Below are 13,696 nucleotides of genomic sequence, written 5' to 3'. Positions count from 1 at the left end.
TAACTTTGATAGCAGAAATCCTAATTATATACTGTTTCAACGTAAAGGACCAGATGTACGAAGCCTTTGTTTCCACCTGTTTCACGGTCAGATCAGGTCATTGAAAATACAGGTGCAAACTTGTGCACTTGATACAAATGCCTATAGTTAATCAGCTAAAAACCTTTACTTAGCTCATGTCATCCACCTGTTGATTGATAACTTACGTCAGGACTGAAATCTCTCTGAACTCATTTCAAACCATCAAATGATGCAAAAACATGAAGAAACTGGTATTGCACAACTGTGATTCTACTTTATTTCTAAAGGATCGAACTAAGTGGTTTTCTTTAGCAAACGTTTGCAAACGAGTGTTAGGGCCTTGGTTTGTCCCAGGTCGGCCCGTCAGTAGCCATAGCAAACCTCTGTCCTTCTCACTGACCTCTGATTGCTTAGCCAATCAGAGCCTTGAGTCTGTCGTTGCTTTTCATTGGCTGGATGAGACAATGACTATACCAATGCTTCATATCATGATTTAAGCACGGATGACCAAGAAGAAACATTTTTGTAAAAGAATATTATCATAAGTTTCATAACTTGACCTTTGCCTCTGTATATCAAGTCTGATGCTAAGCCCCTCAATGTTATTATCAAGTGTGCTAACTGCAAACACACTAAAATAAAAGGACTGATACAACAGTTATGCAAGTAGAAGTTGTCATGAACTTCTGGAATCCAACCAACCACGATAGAGAGCCTGTACTGGACTGATCACAAACTACACTACCCAAGCATCCTTTGGTGCCGCTGACCTTCAAATGGCATCTGCCGCACCATTACAAGGTCACGTAAACCATTTTGGTTGCCGTGTGCCAATGTGTCAGTCAGCCAGCCAGCCAACGGCCAATCACAAAGAGTCAACATCCGACCTTCCCCTCTTCATAACCAAAACAAAGACTAACTATTGTCCAAGCCAGTGGAACACCTGTTGCTGTCTGTATGTATGTATGTATGTATGTATGTCTGTCTGTCTATCCCTCCATTGCATTCATACTTTCCACAGCATTTAGGACCAATGAACCCCATTTTGGGTCTGAACCTCTACACCCAACCAGATCCTCCTCCTTTTTCTCCTCCTCTTCCTCCTCACCATCATCTTTCCAACAAGCCCTATCCCTCCTCTTATCTATCACCATGTACCTCTGTCCATCCCTTGGTTTCTCTATTCTTTTCCATCAATCCATCCATCCATCTCAGTCTCTCTTTCTCACCATTGTGACCATATCTGGCCAGGTTCTTCTTGAACTGTTCTGGTGTGAGGCCGGTGGTCTGGTCGACACCAAAGTATGACACGACCTCTTCCGGCTCTTTTGCGTGTGCATTCTCCATCCTCACCAAACAGGAGACGCTTCAGAAGAAGAGAACAAAACAAAGACACGTTTAGGACACGTCTCTCCAGTAATGCGTGGCTTGGCGCAGTAGGTAGTTCTCCAGTTATGAGGTTTTACAACCAGAGAAATGATTTGTTACCCATCACTCTATAAAAGTGTGGGATTGGGATAAAAACTGTCAACCCCCTTCGTACTCTCTCTCCCCTCTTTCTCTCTCACCTCTCCGGCAAACTGGAGCCCTGGACTGACAGAAAGTGCAACCTGGCACAGGCTCATGAAAAGTTTTATACAGACACAAAAGTGGTGCGATTGGTGCTCTCTCACCATGCGCCTGCACCTCATTGGCTGAGGGGACCAAAAGTGGGTGGGCCGGGAGGGTCCTGGGGGGTCACGCGTGGAAGAATTGGTCACCAACTGCAGAGGGGGGTCCGCTGTCTGCCGTCAAACTGAAAATAAGATATGTTTTTGGATTGAGCATGGTCAGTAGAACAGGGAGGGGAGATAGGGGCAGGGGTACTTTGAATGAGAGGTAGGGGGCATTTAATGATGGGTCCAGTGTGGCAGATAGGACAAAGGGGGGGTACAGAGAGAGAGGTAGATAGAGATAAAGAGAGAGAGAGGAGGGGGACAGAGAGAGGCAGGTAGAGAGAGGGGGGACAGAGAGAGGCAGAGGGAGAGAGAGAGGGGACAAAGTGAGAAGCAGATAGAGATGAAGAGAGAAAGGGGGGACAGAGAGGCAGATAGAGATGAAGAGAGAGAGGCTGATAGAGAGGGTGGACAGAGAGAAAGGCTGATAGAGAGGGTGGACAGAGAGAGAGAAAGGGAGGGTACAGAGAGAGAGGGGAGGACAGAGAGAGGCAGAGAGAGAGGAGGGACAGAGAGAGGCAGATAGAGAGAGGGGGGACAGAGAGAGGCAGAGAGAGAGAGGGGGGACAGAGAGAGGCAGATAGAGAGAGGCAGATGGAGAGAGAGAGGGAACAAAGTGAGATGCAGATAGAGATGAAGAGAGAGAGAGGAGGGACAGATAGTGAGGCAGATAAAGAAAGAGAGGGGGGCAGAGAGGGGGAGCAGAGAGAGAGGCAGATAGAGATAAAGAGAGAGAGAGGGGGAGCAGAGAGAGAGGCAGATAGAGATAAAGAGAGAGAGAGGGGGGACAGAGAGAGAGGTAGATAGGGGGAGCAGATAGAGAGGGAGCAGAGAGAGAGGCAAATAGAGAGTACAGTGACAGAGACATAGAGAGTTCTAAGCTTCCTTAATAAGCACAACATCTTGAGTAAAAACCTAATTGGATTTATACCAAACCATCGCACAACCGATCATATTTCCACCCTAAACATCCTGATAGAATAACATGTCCACCACAATAACACCAGTGTATGCTCACTTTATTGTCTTCCAAAAAGTATTTAATTCTATTTGGCATACAGAACTGTTCTACAAAGTTATTGAAAGTGGTGCAGGGGCAAAACGTATGACATAATTCAATCAAATGGCATAATAATATGACAATTTAGGGGGGAAACAGGTGCAGCATCAAAATTGTCAAGAGAAGAACATAATTCTTTAACCAGGGGCAGGGCCTTTGCAAGGGTTGCAATCTCAGCCCCAAGCTCTTCAATATTTACATCAATGAATTGGACACTAATTCTAGAAAAATCCTCAGTCCTTGGTCTCAGTCTCCACAATTAAGAGGTTAAATGCCTGCTCTTCGCAGATGACTTGTGCTTGCTGTCACCCACAGCACGTGGCCTCTAGCAGAGCCTAGCAGACCCATTTTCCAGATCTCAGGGAATTAGACCAAAGTTTATAGGGTATTGCACACTACAATTACTCAGGCTTAATAATAAGCTCAGTTGGACACCTAAATGAGGCGGAGAATGAACTGAGAGAAAAGCACGCAGGGCATTCTACACCATAAAAAAACTAATTCAAATTGAAATATCTATAAACATTTGGCTAAAACTAATTGAATGTGGTATTAAACCATTTTTTATAATTATAGTGGTCTGGAAATATTCCAAGATCATGTTGTGGGTTGTCTATAATCATTCATAATTCCTTAATGTTTTTAAAATATCTGGTGGGAAAAAAACAGAATACATTAAATCAAACACTGCAGTATGGAAGGGAACATCTTGTGACAAAGAATAATACTGTTTGACTGACTCTTTAAATTAGAATCAAAGTTCAAATTAATATTAGAAATCTGTATTTTTGCATTAATAGGTGGCATATCCTTTTGATAAAAGATTTGTCAAATTAATGATCCTTTCATGTTTCGTGTCTCAGTTGAATTGGTTTGAATGGTTTTGAATTAAATGATTCTTCCTTCAATTCAAATCCTGCTTCCTGTAGGTGTGATCAATTCAAATTGAGTTCAAATTCATTGTTTGAATTGAATAAAATTCTGAATTGGCCCCAACCCTGCTGTTTACACAGCAGGAATATGGTGCCATTAACACAAAAGTTGGATTCAGATGTTTATTTGATAGTGAGGGACACATTTCACTTTACATACAGTTTAAATACAGTTCCTAGAGATTATACACATCCCTTTGATGATGGGGAAACGTGATTTTTTGGGGGTGAAACCGGCTATACCGGAATAGGTTTTATTTTAATTAATTAATTTGTTAATTCCATTAACAAAATATTAATCAAACACCTATTTTTTCAGGGGCAGTTGACGAGACTATAACTAACTAAATAGACCCAGAAAAAAACTAAACAAAAATGTTTGTTTTTTTCCATTTCATTTGACTAAAACGAGACGAATTTACTGTATCTCTGTGACTAAAATCTGACTGCTAGGTGGACTGGACAAGAGTTTCCAGAGAGATTGAGAGCTTTTTAGTGAAAAGCACAATTAATATTAGCAGCACAGATGTGCAGCGCAGTTCTGTTCAGCAGCGGGAAGGACCCGGCACGCACAGCCTACATCAGCTGGTGAGCTGCGGAGGAGCAAGCAAAGAGTGTGACAGATTATACACATCGTGCAGGTGACTCTCTTGCTTCCCCGGAGCTAACCAGTCACCACCAGCCTTCTAGTTAGCTGCCCTTTGCCTGGTTAAGAAACACAAGCTGCATTACGAAATCAAAAACAATAGCAGCATTGAGTTTAATAGTAAAACATCAGTCTACTTATGTTTTTCTCTCCCTTGAGTATAGAAAAGAGAAAAGTAGTAGCTGTCTTTGAATTTGTAGTCTTGCTCAGCCCTTCCACTTTCACCACTGCACTTCATAGCCAGGCTCTGTAGCCAACGTAACCAAGTCTCCCTCTTTACTGCAGAGAAAACGTCTTGATTCTAGCCCTTGCTGTTGAAAAGATATGGCCGCTACAGCATATCGCAGGCTGTTCTAAAACTAGGCTACTTGCGTACCGGACCGTTACCATTTGTTTAGGCTACACCTTGTTCAGTCATGTTATCTCATTAGCTACTGTAGCTATATCTAACAACCTGGGGTACGTTCAGCCAGATGCAATGTTTTGGAACGTTCAGATAGAAATATGCTATTTAGAACAAACATGCCTCTGACATGTTCAGTGGCGATTTTAGCATGTAAATCTTGGTGGGGCAACAAACTAAAAAAATATGTGGGATGCATGCCAGCAAAGTCACTACACTACACTACACAACACTAAACAATACATGAATTGCAGTACAACGGTGACAAACGGTGCCCACAAACTGTTAGAGCCAACATAAAGCTGTCCCAAGAGCAGTTCCAACACTTTACCACTGCTACACTTGGCTATCAGCGGAACCTTGTCTGGCAGCGAAACAGTTCATTCAGCCTCATTTACTGCCTTTAAAAAAACATAGCTGATATGGCTGACTTGCTTAAACAAATGTGGTTTCTACTGAAAGTTGAGAAATACAAACTATGGCATAAGGGGATGACGAGCAGATAAGAGACCATCCGTAATTTCGATTAAGACATTAATGAGCGAGCTAGGACGGAAGTTGTCAATATAACTATTTGTTCAGCACTTTTGAAATGTACAGCGACAGAATTCAGAACACGGGCCATTCTTACGGTGTTCTCCCTGTACACCAAGTCAGAACCGTAGGATAAATAAAGGGGGTATATACATTTAGTATTACTTTCTTAGCTAGAGTATGCCTCCCTGGCTTATTACATCATTTATGCAGCAGCATACAATACATGTTTGGACTCACCTTGTTTTGTCATAAAACTTTGTCATCAAAGTCTGGCATTCTCTGGCTGTATGGTGCTTTCAAGACAACTGGGAACAACAACAAAAAAGGTTGAATCATGATGACATCAGTGGTCTTCAGGTCATAACTCTAGAAAGAGGCCCAAGTTCCCGATTTACAATTCCGAGTTGGATGAAAAAGTTAAAAACGTATTTTCCCAGTCATAGCTTGTTTTTCCCGAGTTCCCAGTTGTCTTGAACTCACAGTTAGCCACTGATTCCTTCCAAACCACTCATTGTTGAATTTGCGATTTCCAACTTGTTGTGTAATGTTTATGTCCAATGGCTGATGAGCACCGATACGTTTTATCTATAATTTCTCTTCATTATTTTGCTTCATATGACAAGAATTAAAAAGGATTTTCCAGTAGATTGTCAACTTGATTCATGATGAGGACTGCTAGCTAAGATTTTGAATGTATGATGTTGACATGATCAGTCCAATCAAAGCTACTCTAGATATAACGTGATTTGAAGTCATCTGTGGCCAATGACCTTGAGCCTTCTTGAATGGGCACTTCTAATGTAACTCTGGCAACACCCAAGGGGCTAGAATTTTCGAGCTCTACCCTTCGACTTGGCGGTAACGTAGTGTCCCCATGAGTGACAGAACACTGAGCCGATCACGGCCCAATACTCCATATTTTCTGCTGGCTTGCCCCACCACCGCAGAAAGCACTGAGCTAGGCTGAAACACCTGCATTTTGGAGCTGCCTTTCTCAAGAAAACAGAACATGTTTGTATGCGGCTTTATTAACTCAAATATATATATACTGTATATATATATTTTTTTTTACATTGTTTGCCAACTGATATGTGACAAACTGATGAATTATTTTTTGCTAAAAATGTGAGGTTCGAAACAGGTGGTGCTCTGCCCCACATGCCCTGAATGATGGGTCGCCACTGGACATGTTGCATAAGGAATAACATTGACTCTATTCATGGAATTGACTCTATTCATGAAATTATAATAGCTCAATCACCAGATGGTGCCACAAAGAATTGGCAAAGTAATATGGGTTTCACCTCCGTCACATCATTGCCATTGTTATCAATGTCCACAGACGCCGCAGCCACATTGATGTCCAAAAGAAGAACGGTGGCTAATGACTTTGAAGGGAGCTAATGACTGTTTCGCCCAATGATGTAGTACATCTACATCTCTTTCTCTCTCTACATCTCTCTCTCTCTCTCTCTCTCTATATATATATATATATATATATATATATATATATATATATCTCTACATCTCTCTCTCACTCTACATCTCTCTCTCTACATCTCTCTTTATCTCTCTCTACATCTACATCTCTCTCTCCATCTCTCTCTACATCTACATCTCTGTCTCTCTACATCTACATCTCTCTCTCTCTACATCTACATCTCTCTACATCTACATCCCTCTCTCTATCTCTCTCTACATCTACATATCTCTCTCTCTACATCTACATCTCTCTCTCTACATCCCTCTCTCTCTCTACATCTACATCTTTCTCTCTCTCTACATCTACATCTCTCTCTCTACATCTACATCTCTCTATCTCTATCTACATCTACATCTATCTCTACATCTCTCTCTCTCTAGATCTACATCTCTCTCTCTCTCTACAGCTACATATTTATCTCTCTCTATCTCTACATCCCTCTCTCTCTCTCTCTCTCTCTACATCTACATCTTTCTCTCTCTCTACATCTACATCTCTCTCTCTACATCTACATCTCTCTCTCTCTCTAGCTCTCTCTACATCTACATCTATCTCTACATCTCTCTCTCTCTAGATCTACATCTCTCTCTCTCTAGATCTACATCTCTCTCTCTCTACAGCTACATATTTCTCTCTCTCTACATCTACATCTCTCTCTCTCTACATCTACATCTCTCTCTACATCTACATCTACATCTCTCTCTCTCTCTACATCTCTCTCTCTACATCCCTCTCTCTCTCTCTCTACATCTACATATTTCTCTCTCTCTACATCTACATCTCTCTCTCTACATCTACATCTCTCTCTCTCTACATCTACATCTCTCTCTCTCTACATCTACATCTTTCTCTCTCTACATCTGCATCCCTCTCTCTCTCTCTCTACATCTACACCTCTCTATCTACATCTACATCTCTCTCTCTACATCTACATCTCTCTATCTCTCTACATCTACATCTCTCTCTCTCTCTCTCGCTACATCTACATCTCTCTCTCTATCTCTCTCTACATCTACATCTCTCTCTCTCTACATCTACATCTCTCTCTCTCTATCTATCTCTCTCTCTCTCTACATCTACATCTCTCTCTCTCACTAAATCTTACATCCCTCTCTCGCTCAATGTAGGCTGAATAAGGAATTAGGCTGAATTACATGGCCAGATAATTCTTATTCTGTAGGTTAATGAGGCAATACAAACATGATGTGATTAAAATGTGACTAAAATGAAAGGTAATTTAGGTGACTAAAATTGTCAACTGTTTTCATCATTTTGACAATAACTAGACTAAATCATTATTCAAATGACAAAAATACAACTTAATTATATTTTTGTCAAAATGACTGACTGAATGAAATCTAAATAAGAGTGACAAAATTGAAAAACAAAGTCACACACTATTTGACCAATGTTTCAGCTAAAGAGCTTTCATCCTCAGGGTGAATCACTTCATCAGTGGTTCTCAGAACCATATATCTACTGAGCAGCTGTGAAACGCTAGAGGGGCTATGGCTATGGGAATTGATCAAATGTGCAGGATGTGGGGGCAGTACTTTGAGGAATGACTATGAGCGTGGGTAGTAGTAGTGATAGAAGAAGTACCATATGTGTTGCAGACCTGGGTTCAAATGCCATTTGAAATAAATTCACATACTTCATCTGGGCTTGATTGAGCTTGCCTGACCCAATGCAATGAAATCAATAGAACAGGGTTCCCCAGCTGGTGGTCCGCAGGCCAAATTTGGCCAGCAGGTGGTTTTATTTGGCCCCCCCAACTTTTCTGAGCAATTTTTTGTGTTATTATTTTTTGTTTTTACTCATTGTTGGACATAAAAGACTGTAAAAACACCAGGAAATCAGCTCCAAGTGATTATCCTACGCATAATAGACACGTGATTGTTTACAAATGTAAGCAACGTTTGAAATGATTATGTTTTAGTCAAATATATCTGTTTGGGCTTCTTGCGTTCAATTTGTAGTCTACAAATTATTGTTTTTCCGACACCTCGACCATCCGCTTCAGAAAAAAATTGTCCTGCGGCTGAATCTAGTTGATGATCCCTTCAATAGAAAGTCGCAAAACTGCAAACCCCGCCCATCTGGCACTCCAGGCAGGCTAAAGCAAATGCTTCAAGTATTTGAAAACATTAAAATAGTGTGTTGTATTATTAGGAGAGTGCAACGTTTGAGGTAACCGTAGCTACAGTAGCAGTTGTGCTGCCTCAGTATAAATAACCCTTGTGATGCAGTCAGACAGCAGTACGGCGCGATTCACAAATTTCGGTGTTATTTCGGTGTGGTGGGGGAATGTGTTAACCCCATTAACGCAACATATGTAGGGGTTGAGCGTTGAAGGTTAGGTTAAGGTTGTTCTTGTTTGTAGTTGTGGTGGGAGGAGGGGTAGAGTGAAGTGAACAGACAGTTACTTTAAGCAGGCTGACCTGACATCTTGTCATTTTGATAGATTTACATGCTACATGCTTAAATGCTCTGTGGCTCACACTATTCTAATGTATATCCTCCTCTCTTAGCCTACCTCATTCCCAACCTCCTCTCATTGTGATATCATGTTTGCTCCAGTTTTATCCAGCCAGGGTCGTATGGGGTTGAAACTCCGCTTAAAACGGACTAGTTTGATATTATTTCTAAGAAAGAACAATGGAATTGTCACAGAATCGTCTGTCCCATGTTAAGGTTGTGGGACTTGCCCAATAAGTCGTTCCATGTCATTTCAGCAAGCCATGGCACCCACCATCTCAGATTGTTCTGAAATAGTTAATGTAGTTAGAAACAGGTAGAAACACCCCAACAACCAGTATACAGTATCAGTTCTCTATGTTTGACGGGTATTAGGAAGCTTCATACTATGTAATGTATTCCATGTGAATCTGCTGATGGTCCCCATCTCCTGTTCAGAGAAATTAGTCATTTAAGCCACTTGCATTATCCACCATAAAGTTGTGTGAAAGTACCAGGTTTTGACCACTAGATGCCGCTGTTCCTGCTATACTGCCACACTCTTTTATCAGTTTTGCTGGTCTCGTGTTTATTAAATAGCTCACAACATTTCTTTGCAACTTTGGGTAGAAAACCAATAGATTTGGCTCATGATGAAAATGAATCATCCGCAATTCAAGTGGCCCCTTTGTGTGTGCTTTATTCCCTTCAAAAAGGTCTGGATTAGTTACTGTTAGATCATTCCTGGTGAACAAGCAAACCATTAGACTACAGCAGTTTTAATGGTTTTAATGTTATTGTCTCTTTATAGTATTCAATGGTAAAAGTCCCAAAAACACACTGTATAGCGTTTCACAATTGTAATGTTATAGGGTTGTGTTGGGTTTAATGGTACATGTCACTAATCACAATACATATAGACCCGTTTCCTGATCATTCTATTGAAAAACATTTCTGCCTTGCAATTCGTTATTGTATTAGGGCTGTCACAACATTTTAGTCCCTAGCCCATTTCTCCATCAAAGTTTTGGGCTTGTCGAAAAAGTCTTCATATGAGAATTTCATAGGGATAGCCCTCTTAGAGAGCAGCCACCTGTTGGTCTATTCAAGCAGAGTTGGGTTGAAGCATTAGGTTGCTATTAGGAAAAACTGATTGCTTTCATGGAGGACTGGCTTGAATTGTGAGGATGACCACACAATTTATTTTCATAATGAGACAAATCTATCTACTTGCACACTACCTTATGGTAGATAATGCAAGCAATTTAAATGACAAAACCTTAAATGACAAAAACAAAAAAACATCACCAGATTCACATGACATAGTATGGAGAAGCAATACTCCAAGCCACAGCTTCATACTTATTGCCAAAAATAGAGATCTGATACTGTATACTGGTCATTGGGGTGGGATTGGCATGGGGTGTGGGGAGTCCGTGTGTGGCTTTTGAAAAAAAAATGGATTCCTCATGTCTTACTCATTGGTAGGAAAACGTTTGGTTCAAATCGGATGTCGGGTACTATATTTATAGAATATTATCTGAATCCTATAAATGAAAATGTCCAATTTGGGTGAAATCATTTAGCTTAATTCCTCAGAGATCAAATTATATTTAAACAAAATAATGTTTCAGGAATGCTAATTGTATCTGTTAGTAACTATAGAAACAATTTCAGAACAATCTGAGATGGTGGGTGTCAATCCTCTTTCGACCCCCTACTCAACCCCTGCTCATCACCGCCTGCATCCACCACCCTCCTCAGGACCCCCTTGTCATTCCTCTTCGTTTTACCAGCGATGACTTTTGACTCTTGACCTGGTACTCTATCACCGCCTCAGTTCTCGACACCCTTAACACTCTGCCTTGTCACTCCCTTTACAGCCCTTACCCTTAGCTGGCCCCTACAGACTCATTGTGACTGTGCAAATGACCTACGCATAGTATAGCCGTAACAGAACCACGTCTCAACTTCTCCGTGGAGGGGTCAGTACTTATGGCAGCAGCTTCAGTCTGCATATCTACTCTCATTGCTGTGTGTGACATGCGTCAGGAGGAATCGTTGGACTCGGTTGGCCACTGAGGGTTTCAGGTTTACTCTCATATCCAGAGAGTGACAGTTTTTCTTGGAGACGGACGACCCGTCTCATCTTGCAAGACTGTTTACTTAGAGAAGCAACTGCAGCCACCCTTCAACACCTCCTAACCCCCATTACTAACCATCTCATCTTCACCTCAGTGTAAAGTCTACATCCAAAGTACACCTCCAAGAGACTGTAAACAAGCGATCAGTCACTTATAAACAACCATTAAGTCTATGTCTAAGATGTATATAGGCCCTATTGACCAGCAGCTCTATCTGTCACATTAGCTGGTACATAACCAGCAATCTAAATGACAACCAAATGTAATTCAAAAACTATTTAGCTAGTAATGATCCATGCTAACTGGTTTTGCATTAGCAACATGTTATGTTAACTGGCTAGCTCTTAGACCAAGGTTACAGTACCATGCTATATTATGTCATGCTAACTAACTACACCTAACATGCTATGCTAACTAGCTGGACTTGTCATGATATACTATGAAAACTAGCTAAACCTAACATGCAACCATAAAATAGCTAGACTTCACGTGCTATGCTATGTTGGCTAGCTAGTTCTAACATGCTATGCTACAAATCTGGTACTAACACTGAATGCTGTAGCAGGAAGAAGGGTTTCTCCACAAGTGACAGCTAGCATGGGGTGCCACTCACTGTTGACCCAGGGTGCATCTCTCATTGACAGGTTAGCGCTGAAAGATTTAAGAAAATTATATTTGTGCCTTTTAACCCCCTGTCTCTCTCTCCGACTGCCTCTGCCATATAAGGCTGGTGCAAGCTGGGTCGCACACCATGTTGATGACAGAATGACAGATGAATGAAAAAAGAGATGGAGGGAGTGGGACACCAATATGGAGAGAGAGAGGTTACATTTAGAGAGGAAGGAGCAAAGAGAGAGAGAGTGCTTTAGGAATAACTTGAATTGAGTTTGCTGGTAACACAATAGTCAATGGTACATTGGATATAAGGTCATTGTGCTATGTGAAGGAAACTTGAAGCCTCCATTTAAAAAAAAAAACATAAATACACAAAACATGGAAACACACAGAAAATTGCAGATAGGAAGACCGTGATACTCTCACTGAGACATGGGGATGCAGAGATATGGCAACACATGGACAGACCTAACCCACATGTAGAGAACAACATGGAAATTGGAGAAACATAGACCTGTGTGTGAAAAGTGAGAGAACATATATATGATGGCCTTGCAGACATAAGTATCAACATTCCGGGCTATTCCGGGGTAAGTTAAAATGTCTCTGTGTGTACAGTATGTGCTAGTTAGGTCTGTGTGTGACAGGTGTTGGGGTGGAATGGTGCTAAGCTCCAAACGCTGTTCCTATCCTTATTCCTGGGGCTTTGAGCTGGTGGTCCCACAACTCAGGACAACTGATCTACTCTTAAAGAGCCAAGACACACTCTGTGCCTTACACACACACTGCTGCACTGCATACACACACACACACACACTGCATCCATACACACACCACATGACAGAATACCCCCCTTGAAACAAATTCACACCCACCCTGTATGAACACAAGCACAGATCATTTTACACTCTGTACACGCATATGATCACACACCTCACTCTTTGCACACACAGGCGTACAATCACAATCTCTCACACCCACACCCACATACATCTCTTTTATAACCAAAGCAGTGGTATTATTGCGTGTGGAGTGATACTACAGGCTGTGTGTATGCAGATGAGTAATGAAATTGTGTTGTCATAGGAGGTGATGGAGAGGAGAGGACTGCCTTATCGTGCCCCCAGGTCTATAAATCACCTTTAGCTCTGTGGCTAAAGCCAAAATAAGCAGCCACTGAAACAGGACACAGGAATGATAACATACCGTGCCTTCAGAAAGTATACATACCCCTTGACCTAGTCCACATTTTGTTGTGTTACAGCATGAATCTTCCCACCCATCTCTACACAATAGCCCATAATGGCAAGGTGAAAACATGTTTTTAGAAATGTTTGTAAATGTATTGAAAATTAAATACAGAAACATCTCATTTACATAGGGTTTCACACCCCCGAGTCAATGCATGTTAGAATCACCTTTGGCAGAGATTACAGCTGTGAGTCTTTATGTCTTTAAAAAAAATCAAGCTCTGTCAAGTTGGTTGTTGATCATTGCTCGACAGCCATGTTCAAGTCTTGCCATAGATTCAAGACGATTTAAGTCAAAACTGTAACTAGGCCACTCAGTAACATTCAATGCCATATTGGTAAGCAGCTCCAGTGTATATTTGGCCTTGTGTTTTAGGTTGTTGTCCTGCTGAAAGGTGAATTTGTCTCCCAGTGTCTGGTGGAAAGCAGACTA

At 41.4% G+C, this 13,696-nt stretch overlaps 1 protein-coding gene across 1 annotated transcript in view; it reads right to left on the bottom strand.

Annotated features, from left to right (window-relative positions):
• LOC112251457 (sarcoplasmic/endoplasmic reticulum calcium ATPase 1) overlaps nucleotides 1–1,692 on the bottom strand; it is a 29,122-nt gene extending 27,430 nt beyond the window's left edge. Inside the window, exons 1-2 of the mRNA XM_042327230.1 lie at nucleotides 1,590–1,692; nucleotides 1,251–1,387 (exon numbers count right to left, since the gene is read on the bottom strand). Of these exons, the coding sequence (XP_042183164.1) occupies nucleotides 1,251–1,368 (118 nt within the window). The 5' untranslated portion in view covers nucleotides 1,369–1,387; nucleotides 1,590–1,692. The remainder of the gene's footprint in view (nucleotides 1–1,250; nucleotides 1,388–1,589) is intronic.
• Nucleotides 1,693–13,696: the final 12,004 nt, after the last annotated feature.

The sequence above is a fragment of the Oncorhynchus tshawytscha genome, linkage group LG09, assembly GCF_018296145.1.
Source record: "Oncorhynchus tshawytscha isolate Ot180627B linkage group LG09, Otsh_v2.0, whole genome shotgun sequence".
NCBI classification, from domain to species: Eukaryota; Metazoa; Chordata; class Actinopteri; order Salmoniformes; family Salmonidae; genus Oncorhynchus; species Oncorhynchus tshawytscha.
This window is presented reverse-complemented; position numbering and strand designations above follow the sequence as displayed.